The sequence below is a fragment of the Vespa crabro genome, chromosome 6 (genome assembly GCF_910589235.1).
Source record: "Vespa crabro chromosome 6, iyVesCrab1.2, whole genome shotgun sequence".
NCBI classification, from domain to species: domain Eukaryota; kingdom Metazoa; phylum Arthropoda; class Insecta; order Hymenoptera; family Vespidae; genus Vespa; species Vespa crabro.
Window position 1 is genome coordinate 7,958,425 of NC_060960.1, and position 15,990 is coordinate 7,974,414.

The 15,990-nt window shown below is 22.5% G+C and overlaps 3 protein-coding genes across 9 annotated transcripts in view; all 3 read right to left on the bottom strand.

The window, feature by feature from the left end:
- Positions 1–3,684, bottom strand: part of LOC124424712 (fatty-acid amide hydrolase 2-B-like) — an 11,609-nt gene extending 7,925 nt beyond the window's left edge. For 2 of the 4 annotated variants that reach the window (XM_046964136.1, XM_046964133.1), the window contains exons 1-3: positions 1,828–1,874; positions 827–1,007; positions 202–421 (exon numbers count right to left, since the gene is read on the bottom strand). In XM_046964136.1, coding sequence (XP_046820092.1) covers positions 202–421; positions 827–1,007; positions 1,828–1,859 — 433 coding nt within the window. In that variant the 5' untranslated portion in view covers positions 1,860–1,874. Of the gene's footprint in view, positions 1–201; positions 422–826; positions 1,008–1,827; positions 1,875–3,348 lie in introns of those variants that run through there. The other 2 variants (XM_046964135.1, XM_046964134.1) reach the window with 2 other exon arrangements.
- Positions 3,685–4,533: 849 nt separating this feature from the next.
- On the bottom strand, positions 4,534–6,664 carry LOC124424617 (AP-1 complex subunit mu-1-like). Of its 4 annotated transcripts, XM_046963941.1 has the most exons (3): positions 6,621–6,655; positions 5,980–6,126; positions 4,534–5,850 (listed from the first exon to the last, which is right to left on the bottom strand). In XM_046963941.1, exons 1-3 carry the CDS (start codon positions 6,649–6,651, stop codon positions 4,841–4,843), a joined length of 1,188 nt encoding a protein of 395 aa, XP_046819897.1. In that variant the 5' UTR covers positions 6,652–6,655; the 3' UTR covers positions 4,534–4,840. The 4 variants fall into 4 exon arrangements, with proteins under 4 accessions (XP_046819897.1, XP_046819898.1, XP_046819896.1 ...); XM_046963942.1 differs by having other exon boundaries at positions 4,534–6,126; positions 6,621–6,664; XM_046963940.1 differs by having other exon boundaries at positions 4,535–6,126; positions 6,501–6,640.
- A 422-nt stretch (positions 6,665–7,086) lies between these two features.
- Positions 7,087–13,859, bottom strand: LOC124424656 (fatty-acid amide hydrolase 2-A-like). Its single transcript, XM_046964027.1, has 12 exons — positions 13,653–13,859; positions 13,382–13,475; positions 12,925–13,101; positions 11,620–11,839; positions 10,383–10,600; positions 9,816–9,927; positions 9,369–9,526; positions 8,742–8,885; positions 8,294–8,395; positions 8,033–8,200; positions 7,511–7,693; positions 7,087–7,300 (listed from the first exon to the last, which is right to left on the bottom strand). The coding sequence occupies exons 2-12, from the start codon at positions 13,469–13,471 to the stop codon at positions 7,190–7,192; spliced, it is 1,683 nt and encodes a 560-aa protein (XP_046819983.1). The 5' UTR covers positions 13,472–13,475; positions 13,653–13,859; the 3' UTR covers positions 7,087–7,189.
- Between the last annotated feature and the right edge of the window lie 2,131 nt (positions 13,860–15,990).

Consider the following 15,990-nt stretch of genomic DNA (forward strand, 5'->3'; position numbering starts at 1 on the left):
TTTTTATATAAATTATTCGAAATTTGTGCGCTTAACGAATTTCAACGCTTACGAATTAAAAAGTAATAATAATAACTAATTAGCAGAAAAAAAAAGTGGAATTAAACTTTCAAATGAGCAATTTTCTATCAATCCATTATTTTTGCATAATTTATAATATAAATAATTTAAATATTCAAATAAAATATATGTTTGTCATACCTTTGAGCATACACGATTCTTTAACCGTGAACGGTATGCCATATAATGGTTTTTGCTTTTCGAGTTCGGGAATAGTAATTTCGCCATTTCTGATATTTTTATCACAAATCTTTGCCTCTTCCAAGGCTTCTTGGAATCTATCCTCAATCACGGCATTTAAAATAGGATTTACTTGTTTTATACGTTGGATATATGCTTCTACTAATTCTTGACTTGTAATCTTAAAAGAAAAAAAAAAACAAGATTTATTCATGTGAAAATGAATATAAGTTATTATATAGATTAATAATATAAATTATTTATTTTTATTTATATATACAATTTTTATATATATAATGTTCTGAAAAAAGATATTTTTGATAACTTGCATGTAAATTAAATTTAATTATTCCATATAATAGGTGGACCGGAAAGTAATGTCGCTTTCTTAAATTAAATTCAAACGTTAAATTAAATTAATTCAAAAATTAAATTAAATTATTAAATTAAAAATAAATTTTTAACAAGTTTTTATTTTTAATCTCAATCAAATATCGACATGCGCAGAAACGACATTACTTTCCGGTCCCCCTAATATTTATTATAACCAAATCTAAAACAAATATATTATTTTCAACATACTTACTTCTCTTAATCTGATCTTTTCAGCAAGTAGACTCGCTGACATTTTAAATAAATGATTACTGGTAGGAGGAATTCGTTGCGGTTTTTTATGATTGAACTTTTTATTAATAAAACATAATATATTGAAAAGAAATTTTAGAAATATAGCCGGTATAAAAATGATCAAATTCATCTTGGGACTTCTGAAAGAAAAACAAAAACAAAATAAAATATTGTAACAAGTAACGTAATAATTATATCAACAAAGCAAAAAAAGAAAGAAAGAAATTTAAAAAATCGATTCTTTTCTTGTTATTTCACTTTAACGTTTGATTATCGTTTAATAATATCAATCATCGTCAAAATCATATCGTGAATAATGTCATCCATTTATTTTATATAAAATAATAAAAAAACAAATAATATCATAAAAGAATATGTAAAAAAGTTTATAAATGATAAATGTAATGTACTTTGATGTGACATTTATGATGCATTAACGTAAACACTGCACTGTTCGTTTATATATTATATCTTTTCTTTTTTTTTTCTTATTATCATATCATATACACACAAAAACATATATATATATATATATACATATATATAAATTTCGACGAATGTCTTATGAAATTTTATTCATTACACGTCTATACAGATAGATAGGCGATCTATATAGTATATAGTAACAAAAAAATAAAATAACAATTATATATAAATATTAAAATCTATTTTTTATCGTCGCACTTATTGATTCAATATAAAATAATACAATGACCCAATATCTAAACGAATATTAACTATGTTTATCAATGTATACTTTGGCACATTTTAAATTATCTTAATATTCCCCTTTCTCCTTTCTCTTTCTTTCAAGAATCGAATTATTTCTCAAGTAAATATAAAAAAGAAAAAAAAAGATAATATGATATAATCAAAAATGGTCATAACATCGTAATTTATAAAAATAGTTTTTACTATTATAACACAAATTCAAAATAATGTCAAAGTTCATCAAATTACAAAATAAAATACTGTTTATATTGTATGGACATCTTCCTTATTTAGTATCCGAGTCCGATAATACTGATCATTTTAGTCGAAAGACCGTTTAGTCGTTATAAAAAGTAGAACGAGAGAAGAGGAGGAAGAAGGGGCAAGAGAGAGTAAGACAGAGAAAGAGAAAAAGTGAATGTGAGAGAGAGATAAAGAGGGAGAGAGAGAGAGAGAGAGATAGAGAGAGAGAGAGAGAGAGAGAGAGAGAATGATCTTCATATTAGAAGAAAAGGAAATTGCTCAATCGAATTCCTTCGTCAGAAGCAACATTCTGTTTAAATAAATCTGACGAAGAAATATATAAAATAAATTAATTAGAATAAAAAAACATCTCAATAAATTCAAAGAAATAATATGTCATAATGGATTTTAAAATGAATTCTCATAAATGAGCAGAAGACAAAAAAAAGGAAGAGCAAAAGCAAATGAATTAATTTCAACAAATATAAAAAAGAATCGTCTTGTCATTTCATACGTTTGACGTCATGTAATTATAATTTAACGTTTCAATTCAATATAAATACCAGGTATCTTGCAAATACAAAACACGTTATATAACACAGGCTCATAAATAAATATAGATAAGCAGAATAAATTACTTTTGTTCATGAACTATCGATCCAATATTAAACGAGGAATTAAAATTTTTCCTTTTAACTTCTTTTGTTTGATAATTCATTTTTTTTCAGTTTGTATGTTAGATTTATTAAATGATGACAGTGAATTTTAGTGAATTTTTTATATTTGTATAAATAGACATATTCTAAACACATTTTTTTCTTTACAAGAAAATATATATATATATATATAATATATTAAATATTATATACGAAATATATGTATAAAAAAAAAGAAATATCAAGAAATTCATTTCATAACATTCGTTTTCTCGATATTAAATGAGATATGTAAATATTAATTGTTCGAAAAAAAAAAATAATAAAACTATAAGTAATCTAATATTCAATACTGATAATACTTATTATATACATTTTTATAAAATCTAATAAATTGTCGTACAATTAAATTGATCTTTATATTGCAAATTATTATATAATCTATTTCTTTAAGGGTAAAGATTTTTTATTTGATTTTTTTGTGTCGTATTAAGCCTACTGATCTTTTTAAATACCAATGATTAAATATTATTTTATTTATATTGTGTATTAAAAAAAAAAAAAGAAAAAAAAAATAGTAATAAAAAAATTAAAGAGAAATAAATAAAAAACAAGAAAAAAATAACGTGAATTATATTGGGTGGACCGGAAAGTAATGTCGCTTTCTTAAATTAAATTCAAACGAATAAATTTGTAACAAGTTTTTATTTTTAGTCAAATATCGACAAACCAAATATCGACATGCGCAAAAACCACATTACTTTTCCACCTAATATATACACGTTATAAGTAAAAATATATTTATAAATATTTCTTCAAAATATTACTTAAATAATTGATAAATCTTACATGTATTTTGGCATTTACTTACTTAATTTTGGTGCTTGTCTAAATTTTTATTTTAATTCTTCTTAAACCACTTATTTGTTGTTTTCAATTTCAAAGCACACTATAACAATTATTAACGCGAAACGTTTCAACGTGGTTTCTTCTTTTTTTTTTTTTGCGAAATTGGAAAATAATCAAATTCTATAAGATATATGTTTAACAGGGAAAAAATGTAAAAAATCAGACAAAAGAAAGAAAAACAAACAAAAAATAGAGCTTTTAAATTTTAAGTACTTTAATACACACACCGAAATCATTTATTTTGTATGTATATATGACCGTACGATGTCTTTAAATAACGCGTGACTGAAAATAACTTGAACTACGTATTGCTAAATAGGAATATCCACATTCAACTCCCACTCTTCTGTAATATAATATAATACTTTTCAGTCGTTTTAAAACAGTCTTATATTCCATATCATGATTATATAATAGTTTATCAAGGAGAGAATTAATTATAATATGTAAGGAACTTCTTTAGCAATATGCTTATGTTACTTTTTTTTTTTGTGAATTATTTAAATTGTAATCAAATAATTTTATATGTTATCAATCAAATTTAAATTACTTACTAATATACGTTTTTAAACATTAAAGGCGCGAAAAAGAAATAATTATAATTTACATATATAACATTGAATAAACTAAAGTCAAAACAAAAGTTTCAAAATTTTAATAAAACAATATATATATATATATATTTTATCGAAACTCTTCAATGATTAGATACAGATATGTTCGATGATAAAATTTGGCGACTCGTTGTTAAAAAATAATTACAAATGCTTTTATTAATTTTTACTTTTTAACCTTAGATTAATAATATCTTAACTCATTAATGGCTATGCACACAATCACATTAAATGCTATTACATAAAATTATCTATTCCAACAAAGTCTATATCCCAACAATTTTTTAATAGAAGTGATAAGTTATACATTTATAATTAATAAATATAATATATATATATAACCAAGACTAATTTCAATTTATACTTCGTAATATTATATTCGTAATAATATTTTATTTTATGTGTATATATTTACATATATGTTCGAATATATATTCGATAATGAATTATAGATGTATTTTATTATATATACAAAAAATACGACTTACTAAATATATAGATATTAATAGATGATTTAAAATATTTTTTAAAAATATTTTAAGTATTTGTAAATATAAAGTATTATTTCTGTTGAAATTTGTTGGATAAATAATGTATGTATATAAAATCAGATTTATAAGATTAGAATCATAAAAATTATTCTTTTCATTTAATTTAAAGATTAAACTATGCAAATCTATGCATTTCTTACATACATTATTCAGACAAGTTAATCTTTTAATTATTTAAAATGGTCGATTTTTGCAACTAGATACAATTGTATATACTGAAGTTTCCTTGGAAACATCGCACTCGATCGTTTGTCATCTCAAATATTTTCATTTAACTATGTTAATATAATTAATTTGTTCTCAACTGATAATCACCATTTTGTGTAATGTAACGAACCCATGGTAATGCTTGGTAACCACTCTTCTCAATAATTTTCAAATATCGCACTTGAATCCCAGAAGTAGTGAAGTAAGGAATTTCAAATTTTACTTGAATCGGTGGTTTGCCTTCTATATCTTCTCCAACAACAGATGGTAAACCAAAATGTGCTCTCATTAAATATTCCTTTCCACCTGGGAAGGATTTGATGAACCAAGTAATTGCACTTTGTTCAGGAGAATATTTGACACTCCCAATGGTTGTTTTAAATTTAGGAGAATCTGCATCATTTGGCACAGGTATTACTATTTCCACATTGTTAGCTGTCGATCGACGCTTGAACTGAGATCTAGCTTTTATCATGTATTCTACTCTACTATGTGCATGTCTCTCTATAACCGATTCAATCCATATCAATGGTTTGACATGAGTATTCAATCTATAAGACATTAATTCAAATTCTCCATCAGGTGGTATGAAAGAAATTGTTCGATCGTTCTCAAATCTTGAAAGTCTTACGCATTGATGAAATTTGACATCTTCCAACTCTACTGATTTGGATTTACCTCGTCCAGTCGATTCAAACAATACTTTATCATTTAGACCAAGTCTCAATTCTGGCATCCCAGATAGATATACTCTCATTTTTATAGCACCAACGATCTCAGAACTCAATACATTTCCATTAGCATTTGCCAAAAGATTAACAGATTCTATTACATCCAAAAAGACTTCATTCTTGCGATATTTAATACCTTCTGATCTCCAAGATACAGCATTAGTCACAGCCATTGGAATTCTAGGTTGTATTTCTAATTTATGACCTTCTTGTGTAATATATTCTTGTAAAATCTTGCTATCCGTTGTTTGAGGATAACCAAAATCCAATAATTCATCCAGAAGCTCATATATTACAACAAAATTATCCCTTATACTCTCTTCTTCTAATTCTTTAAAATATTCTTGCATTACTTGTACCACTTTATGCAAAAATACAAAAACCAAAGAAATATTGGCATTTTTCCTTGTTGTAGAAACGATATAAAGATTATTATATTTTATATAAGCATATGTGCACTCTAATGTCTGGATAATAGGTGTAAGATTACCTTCTTCTTCTCGTTCCATCACTAAAGGCATAAACTTTTCTATTACTCCTGTTTCTATATCTCCACGATAATTACGAGAGATCAACACCTTGCCCTTCATATCCAATATGTATATAGCTGATGTAGACATCTTAAAATGATGTGAAACTTAAAAAAGAAAATGTATTCTTTCAAGCATTCATATCATTATAAATAAGACATATTTAGATTGCATACAAGTATAACGTAGAATGTGTGTACTTATAACACAATAAATTACATAAAAAAAAAAAAAAAATAATAATAATACAAAAAAAAAAAGAAAAAGTATATTCTAAAATAGAAAAATGTTAATGTAAAAAAGAAAAATGTTAATAAATGGAAACGATAGGACGTACATATTTTCAAAATTTCAAATAAAAAAATATTTACCAATTGCAAAAAGATATATATATACACATATATATATAAAAGATCTCTAACGTCTTATTTGACATTAAAGACTATATTCAAAATTAAATTTAGAAACATTATTCACTCACACTTCGATCCTTTATTAATTAAAATCTTCGGAATCGTTTATATCGAAAAAAGAAAATAATGTCTATATATTGTGAATTAAAAGAAGTTTTATAACAACAGATCTTTTTTTATATACTCACTAAATATATGTCGAAATATCAGCGTGGACATAATCGATATGTTGTAACAAAAATTCGATATCTCTAAATAACTTCGAGATATCGATAACTCGACTTCCGTGATGTGTTTGAAAAAATGACTCCTTGTAATTCATATGACCACTTTGTTTCTTTTATTAGATTATTATTATATATTATACATATTATATATATATATATATGTGATATGTACATAACTAATTAATGTGTATAAACTGTTTATTATAAAAAATAACATGTATTTTGAATTTTTTTGAAACGATTAAAATAGATTTAAAAATTTTATACTCTATCAACTATATAAAATTATTCTATTCAACTTACAGTAAAAATAAATCTTTTTTTCGACTTTTTTTACTTTTATCTTCTTCTATATGAGGAAAACATTAAGCTTAGATATTTTGATATACAAAATTTATTTGTATAATATTGTAAATATTAATTTATACAATATATTATAAAAATATGATTCTCTAAATAACAAGTAAATTATCTAAAATTTATTAAGAAAACAAACCAATTAATTGATTAATATAAAATAAAAATCTATGTTATGTAACTGTATTAATATTACTAGGTGGTACTTGCCAACCACCGAATTGTTTCTCTATTTCCTTAGCCAATGCGATTGTTAAATGATCGCAAGAATCATTAGCGATTATCTAATTAGAGAAAAAAAAAAAAAAGGAAAGAAAAAAAGAAAAGTTAACACAAAGAAAAAAAAATTATATTGATTTTTTTGTCCATGCAATATATGAAAACATAATTATTATTTAAAAATCTATAATAATATCAATATCATATTGATCATTTTTATAATCACTAATTCATATATTTGTAAAAATAAAATAAACTAAATAATATTAATATACCTGTAAACCTATGGGTAAACCATTTCTATTCAAACCCATAGGACACTGTGTGACAGGAAGACTCAACGAATTAAAAATATTCATATAAGCTATATTTAAAAACTTGTAATATATTTCCGAATGATAATGTGCACATGCATTGAAAGTTGGACAAATCAAAACAGCATTTTTATCTAAAATTAGCTAAAATAAAAGAAATATAAAATTATAATTATATATATACACACATACATACACATACAAAGAGAGAGAGAGAGATACGTTTCATATAAATACTATAATAATAAATAATATTAGTAATAACAAGTAAATATATTTATATTTATTATAAATAAATGTATATTTATTAATAAATATATAATATACACTTATTAATAAATATATTATTTATATATTTTATATAAATATATAAATAATATATTAATAAAATATATTTATATAAATATATATATTAATAAATATATTTATTTATAATAAATATATTTATTAATAAATGTATATTTATTAATAATAAATACTTACTTCAAGTTCTTTCTTAAGTAAACTACGCTTTTTCAAAATATCTTTATAAACCGATGTCGGTAATATTTCTAAAAATCTCACAAGAATTCCATACAATATAGATCCCCACGTATGAGAATTAAGATTAAATAAGCGCTGCACCAAAACAAGGAATACGCTTTTCCATGGCTATAGATATACATATGTCATAATATTTTTATATAATCTTTTTCCTACAATACAAAAAAGATAGAAATTATTTATACAATTAATTATGCTAACCTTCGTTCCATCGTTTAAATTAAAAATGGTTTCCGTTTTATTTAATTCAAAAGGAGTAAGACTCCCTATTTCCATCGCATATTTCAAATTTTTTAATTCCACCTATAACAACAATAAAAAAATTTTATATTATCTAATTAGCATAATTCAATGAGCAAATATTTATGTTTATTTACATATGTACAACATTTATATTTGCGAACAACTCATTTTCAATATAAATAGTGACACAAACTATTAACATATAAATAAATACACACATATACACTATTGTTACTATAATAATTGACTATTTTGACTATAATAATTTTGAGTTGTTTCATATGAAAATGTTGTAATACTTCTATATAATAAAAAAAAAATAAAATTATATAATATAAAAAATATATATGTAATATATAAATAATATGTAATAAAAATAATATAAAAATTATATATAATAACCAACTTTTTGAACTTGACATTGGTAAGTCGATTTTAAATGATTGGTCAAATTATTAATGGCAAGTTTGATTTCCATATCAATGGACGAGCCTAATATTTTACAATATTTGTCATCGAGATAAAAAATCTTGATTGTTCTAATGTCCACCTAATAAATAAAAAAAATAAAAAACATAAAAAAATATATATATATTTTAGAAAATTCATATATTCGAAATATATTAAATAGACAATGTTAATGCGTCAATGAGATATATTCAAATTGTAATATCACCTTCATAAATTTTTGTTCTTTTTTTTTTTCTTTAATTACTTATATCAGAAAGGTAAAAATTTTTGTAATTTTTTAAAATAATCATTCTATACACGTAAAAATGTTTCACAATGCCGATGCCATTAAAATGCATGATTATTATACTTATTTTGTACCCTCCTGTTACAAAATATCATAAATTATTATACAGGTACAAGTTTATATGTATAGAAAACATTTCGTAATTGATATTGTGTTTAAAGAAATAAAAAGAAGAACGAAAATAATAAATTATATTTTATAAATATTAATTTTTAAATGAACCTCATAAGAAATGACGAATATATAATGTAGCAATGGATATTAATATATGCATACCTGACGATCAAGACATTTCATACATTTCTTAGATGTTGTAATACTTCTTAAAATTAAAGGAAGGTCAATAGCGTATCTCGTCATCACACCAATCGTGAAAGTATCATTCCATCTTTTATTTGTACCTATTGGTCTGTGACCCTTGCATGAAATCCAATCTATTAAATTCATATTATTAAAAATAATATTTTAATAATATAAATTAAACTTAAATAAGAGATATAAAAAAAGAAGATATATTATTGTTAATCAGTAAATTTTTTGTTCGTTAATAAATATATCTTTTATCTACTTTATATACACGCGCGTATACACGCACACACACTTATATGTAGATATGTATATAAATATATATATATATATATAAATATATATATATATATATATATATATATATATATAGTGTTATAAAAATAAAACAAAAAAAAAATATGAGCTATTTCTTACAGGATGTTGGTTTGTGACCAAAAATACCACAAAACATAGCAGGCAATCTTATCGATCCCGCAACATCGGATGCTAAACCCATCACAGAAGCACCGCTACTTATAAGCGCAGCCTAAAACGAATATAAAAAAATATATATTTCTTATAATTTTTTTTATTTAATTTTATATATTTTAATTTATTCATGATATATAGATACACGCGCGTACATACACACATATATACATATTATAATTTTATATAAAATTAAATATTTCAATTTAATTAGATATAACAAAAAAAAATTTCAGAACGAATTATATTAGTATATTTTATATAAAAAAAAAAAAAAATATTTGACCTATACAAAAAAAAATATATATATATACAGAGAGAGAGAGAGAGAGAGAGAGAGAGAGAGAGAGAGAGAGAGAGAGAGAGAGAGAGAGAGAGAGAGATACTATATTATACAATATATATTTTATATAGATTATATATCAGAGTATATTTTGTGTCTATTATATAATTAAAGAAATATATATTTATATATGTAGAATATATATTTGAGTTTTGTTATATAATACAAACCTCACCACCCGTTGAACCACCACTTGTTCTTCTTGTATCATAAGGATTTGACGTTCTACCAATGATATTGTTAAAAGTTTCCCAAAACATGCATAATTCTGGTGTATTACTCGTTAACAAAATAATACCACCGGCTTCACGAACTTTTCTTATAACGTCTGCATTTTTTTCAGCCTTTATATGTTTTTCGCTTGTTACTCCTACCGCGATACTAAAATCTATATAGAAATGATATTTCGCTTATTAGACAATTGTATAAAAAATTAAATTATAAAATCATATTTAATATACTTATATGCAAGATATCGAAATAATATATTGTTTATATTTACTTATCATAATTTCGAAAAATCTGCAGAATTGTATTTACGTAATTGATAAATAAGTATGAAATATAATATATATATATATATATATATATATATATGTATTAAATATTAGCATATATAACATTTTTCAACAATATGATATCTCTATATAAGTAAATGTTATACATGTATGTGAGATGGATTTATTAAACATTTTTCACTCATGCTCAAATCTCTTCTCAATAATTATAATGTGCATTTTTTTTACTTTTTTTTTTTTTTTTTTTTTTTTTTTTTTTTTTTTTTTTTTTTTGATATTAGAAAAACGTAATGAAGCAATATAAAACGAAAGAGGATTGCGATAAGTACAACTATATTCCATAAAAAAGGACGTTAAAACCTTGAACTCGTTAGAGGTTTGAGCAATATATGAATACAAGTATTATACTTCCACTTCTGATTATATGTTTACTTTAAAGAATGCTATTTCTCTTTCTCTTTCTCTCTCTCTTTCTCTCTCTTTCTTTTATAGACGATCACATTGACAAAATTTTCAATTGAAAATCATTAAAAAAATATCAATTTGACATAAATATCCATCAAAAATTGTCATACATATGTAAACATTCCTTAAAGCTTCTATTTATTCGATCAATAATTTAAAACATTTGTTCATTATTTTAAAGAAATTTTTGTCGTTATTTATAAGAAAATATTATTACGCGTAATATAAATGACACAACACTCTATTACATAACACCCTATTACATAACACCCTATTACATAATTATTTATATTGATTAGAATATTCAGGTAAACTTACAATACACTTTTGCAAAATATTTATTAATTAATTAATATACATACGTACATACGTATATATATGTACGTATGTAAATAATTTTGGATCAATAGAAAAATATTTTCACCTTTCACGGCGATGCTAGCTTTAATTGTTATGGGAACCCCAAATAATGGCATTTCTTCTGCGATACACTTTATAGATTGCGTAGTTGTATTTAAAAAATAATCGACAGCACGAGCTTCTTCTAACGCATTTTTATAATTGTCCTCGACAATAGCATTCAATATAGGATTAACTTCTTTACAACGAGCAATAAACGTTGATACAACTTCCTCACTGGTGATCTATAATAGAATTTCACGATCAATCATTTTATTTATTTTGAAAAGATTTTCTATCAGAAAATTATGTAATAATTATAATACTATAATATAGTATCAATATTCATATTATGTGATATATATATATATATATATATATATATTTATTAAAGTATGAATATTTATAATATGTAATATATATACATATATAGTATATATAGTATATTATATATAACATAGTATAACTGGCGAATCTGTCAAAATACCTAAATTCATTGAAATCATCATTAAAATAAATTATCCAGGATATTTATTTCCTCGAATTATATTCATGTAAATGATGAAGTGAAAAATACATTGCCCAAATTCGATTATTGTTGTCAAATATTAAAATAAAAATTATATATACCGATCATCGAATTAAACTATTAATATAATATAAATACTTTTATCATTATTTTACGGAATTCTATTACGGATAACTATTCCCACTACTTGTATACAAGTTAGGTATTATATAGTTATGTGTATGTGTGTGTATATGTGTGTGTGTATACATATACATTATTTCTTATAGTACATTATTATCATATGTTGATAATATCAAGTAAATTAATTGATAATATCCATTAAAACAAATGTTCATATAAAATTATGTCCGAAAATGATTTATTGAAAAATTATAAGTTTAAAAATTTGAATCAATAATTATAAAAACTTATTCATTCTAATCTCAAGAAAAATAAATCGCACGCTAATGACTGATTATAAAATTTAAGAAAAATTAAGTGAAAGAAAAAATATTAAATAAAAACGTATAGATAATAATTATCAATGAAAATTATATGTGTCTATTTGCGATTGTGTATAACAATATTTTTACTTGTAAATCTATATATATAGATTTACAAGTATATATATATATATATATATATATATATGAATATTGGAGTGCTATATAATAACCAATATGTTGTCATTTTTTTTTCTTCTTTCTTTGTTTGCTTTTCTTTTGTAGAAAGATTTTTTTTTTTTTATTATTTCAAATATTAGTTTTAGTTGATTACATATGTAAATATGATTACATATAAAATATTAAAGAAACTTACCTCTTTCATACGAATTTTTCTTGCAATATCAGTAGCCGTCCAAAAGAATATTCTGTTTAATAAAGGTGGACAATATTGAGATTTTTTAAGTCTCATCCTAATAATCGGATACATTATACAACCCAATATTAACATCATCGTTCTTAATATACATTTTTCTATTAAATAGAAGATTTTCTGAAATAAATGAATAATGTAATTTACTTTGTCCAAATGTTCGAAGTAATATTTTTTCCAAAATAGTTAATTCGTGAAAAATCGATGGATTCTTTTTTTTTCGTTCATATTAAGAATACAATTTCTATGTTTAAAAAAAAAAAAAGAAAAAGAAAAAGAAAAGAAACAAAAAACAAATCTTATGAATTACCCTCGCATATATACATATATGTATTTCCGTATATGTATATATGTACTTATATTTTGAAATTCTTGTTATTTCATGAATTTGTATACTTACCCAATAATCGAAAGTAAAGGCAAATAAGAAGAAGGAATATATTATTTCTAAGATATTCATTTTTTTTTTTGTAAATGTTTTTTTATCCATGAATCTGTCATTAGAAAAAAAGAAAAATTACACTCTCTCGATTCACGTTGTAACTATTGTTATATTAAAAATGTAGTGATATAATTTTGTGACATTGAAAAATGATAAGAGATAAAATAAAAATGAAAAAGGAAAGGAAAACAATATAAAATATAAAATGTTATGTAACATCTGATTATACCAATCACAACATCTATAAAACAACAATTCAATCTCGTGTTAACTTATTTTGAATGCCGACATAATACTAAACCGACTTCGAAAGCGTACGGCATATTTACACGAGCTGTCGTCGTGTAAATATGCCGTACGACAGTTCATCAATGGTGGGGCATATAAGTAAGAGCGAGAAAAGTTATAACGATGTTAAGATGAAAGTCCACAAAAGAAACGTAGTTACAATTGTATTTTGTTACATTTATATTTTTAATTTATCGAGGAAAATGTGATAACAGAGGAATGAAAAAAAAAAAAAAAAATATTATCATTCAATAAAACAAATTCATCTTGCTAATAAAACAAATATTAAATTATTAATTTAACTTTAATTATATATTCTAATAAACACCATTTACCGCGGATAAGATCGTATATCGAAATAATGCAAAATATTTTATTATTTATTAACAATTTGAAATTTTAATTTGTTTATAATTAAAATAAGATCGCGATCTACCCTAAATAAAAAAAAAAAAAAAAGAAAAAACAGAATAATATGAATAATTTCATTTTCTTTCAATGAAATTTATATACTGAAAAAAGAACCTTTACAATATATGCTCGAATGAATAATATCTGTAGACATATTTTCAATGTACAATTAAAAGCAAATGAATGATCAATTAAATGAACGATAAATTAATTTATTTTTCTTTTCTCATTAAAATCGATATATATTTTTTTTTATCATTAACTTTTAATTTTATCTTAATAAAAGATTCGCATAACACTATAGTACGTAAACGTTATATTAAATAAAAATCACAAGTTTTTCGAATGATTTCAATATACTTTCGAATTAGAATGATAACGGATTCTTCACTAATAATCATCGTTGTGTTACGTTATATTAGTTGGGGACTATAATTATTATTATATTAATTTGAATACTATCCTTTACATGTATTCTTAAAAAAAAAAAAGACATTAAAATTTCATTAAAAAGATCTACATAATTAACATTTCAACATTTTTTTTGTTATTTTAATTTGTTTTCTTTTTTCTTTCAATTATTTATCTGCCATATGCACTATTTAAATATTTATAGAATTATTTTAAGTGAAACTTATATTATCTTATGTTAATTATATTACAATCACGACAATAATCAAGCAAATTAATAATGATTATAAATTAAATCAAGTAAACATGTAATTAAGAAATATAATTTCATAACACTAATATAAATTCCGTCTATGTCCGAACTACACGTCTAAACTACAAACATACATATATCTTGTAAAGAAAAAGAAGAAATAAAAGGAAACATTTGAATTTCATTCAAAAGATCTGAATAATTACTATTTTTTTTTATTCAGTTTGTTTTTTTCAATTACGTATTTGCAATATGCATGTTTTAAGTATATATGAAATTTTTTCAAATAAATAAATATATATATATATGTCTTTGTATATACAGGGTATTTCAGAAATAGATCGCTAAACTTTAAAATCATATTCTATTGTAAGAATGAAAAAAAGTTATATGAAATATAACTTCTTTTCCAAGTTATAAATATTTTTTATTATAATATACTCGTGATTATTGGTCAAATAGATTAATAACGTTTGTTAAATTAGATCAAATGAAAATAAAAATTATTCAAAAATTATATAATACAGAAAGAAGTTGTTAAAAAGAAATAAACAGTAACGGTGAATTGTAAAAATAATGATTATAAAAATCGTAAAGAATTGAATGTACTCATGGATCTCTATAAGATTATATTGAAATTTTCAATTAAATCGGAAGATATCACATATATTAATAACGATGTTATATAACAAATGATAAACAAATGATAAAACAAATATCTTCATAATAGAAGAACTTAATGTGAATATAAAAAATAAAATTGTATAATAGTTAATAATAAGCGAACGAATAATAAAATTATATATATATATAATTTTATATATATATAAACACACACACATATGTAACATTCGGTTATATATACGCGATTATTTTTATTTATTTGCGAAAGATTGTTATTTACATTGCACAAATATATTTCATTTGAGTATACAAAACAAGTAGACCATTAATCATTGAAAATTGTACATATTTAAACAGACGTATTTAATAAGAAGCACCATTTGAAATGAATTAGACAATTTTGTTCTCTTCCTTTAGCAAATATTATTATATTCAATATTTTATCTGTTAAAAAATATTTATATATAAAAAAAAAATTATAATAATAATAATAATTACATATTTTAATAAACGACAACACAATTCTTTTTTTTGCATAAATTTTCTTTTCAAATGACAATGAAAAAAAAAAAAAATTTTT

What these genes read in the sequence shown, in the direction of transcription:
- LOC124424617 (XM_046963942.1), bottom strand. Translation starts at nt 6,651, where the DNA reads ATGTCCACGCTGATATTTCGACATATATTTA. An exon ending in GATATTTCGACATATATTTA is followed by an intron (nt 6,127 to 6,620) that starts GTGAGTATATAA and finishes TTCTTTTTTAAG; the next exon opens with TTTCACATCATTTTAAGATG.
- LOC124424656 (XM_046964027.1), bottom strand. Translation starts at nt 13,471, where the DNA reads ATGGATAAAAAAACATTTACAAAAAAAAAAATGAATATCTTAGAAATA. An exon ending in GTGGTTCAACGGGTGGTGAG is followed by an intron (nt 9,928 to 10,382) that starts GTTTGTATTATA and finishes TATTCGTTTTAG; the next exon opens with GCTGCGCTTATAAGTAGCGG. An exon ending in TGAAATGTCTTGATCGTCAG is followed by an intron (nt 8,886 to 9,368) that starts GTATGCATATAT and finishes TTTATTTATTAG; the next exon opens with GTGGACATTAGAACAATCAA.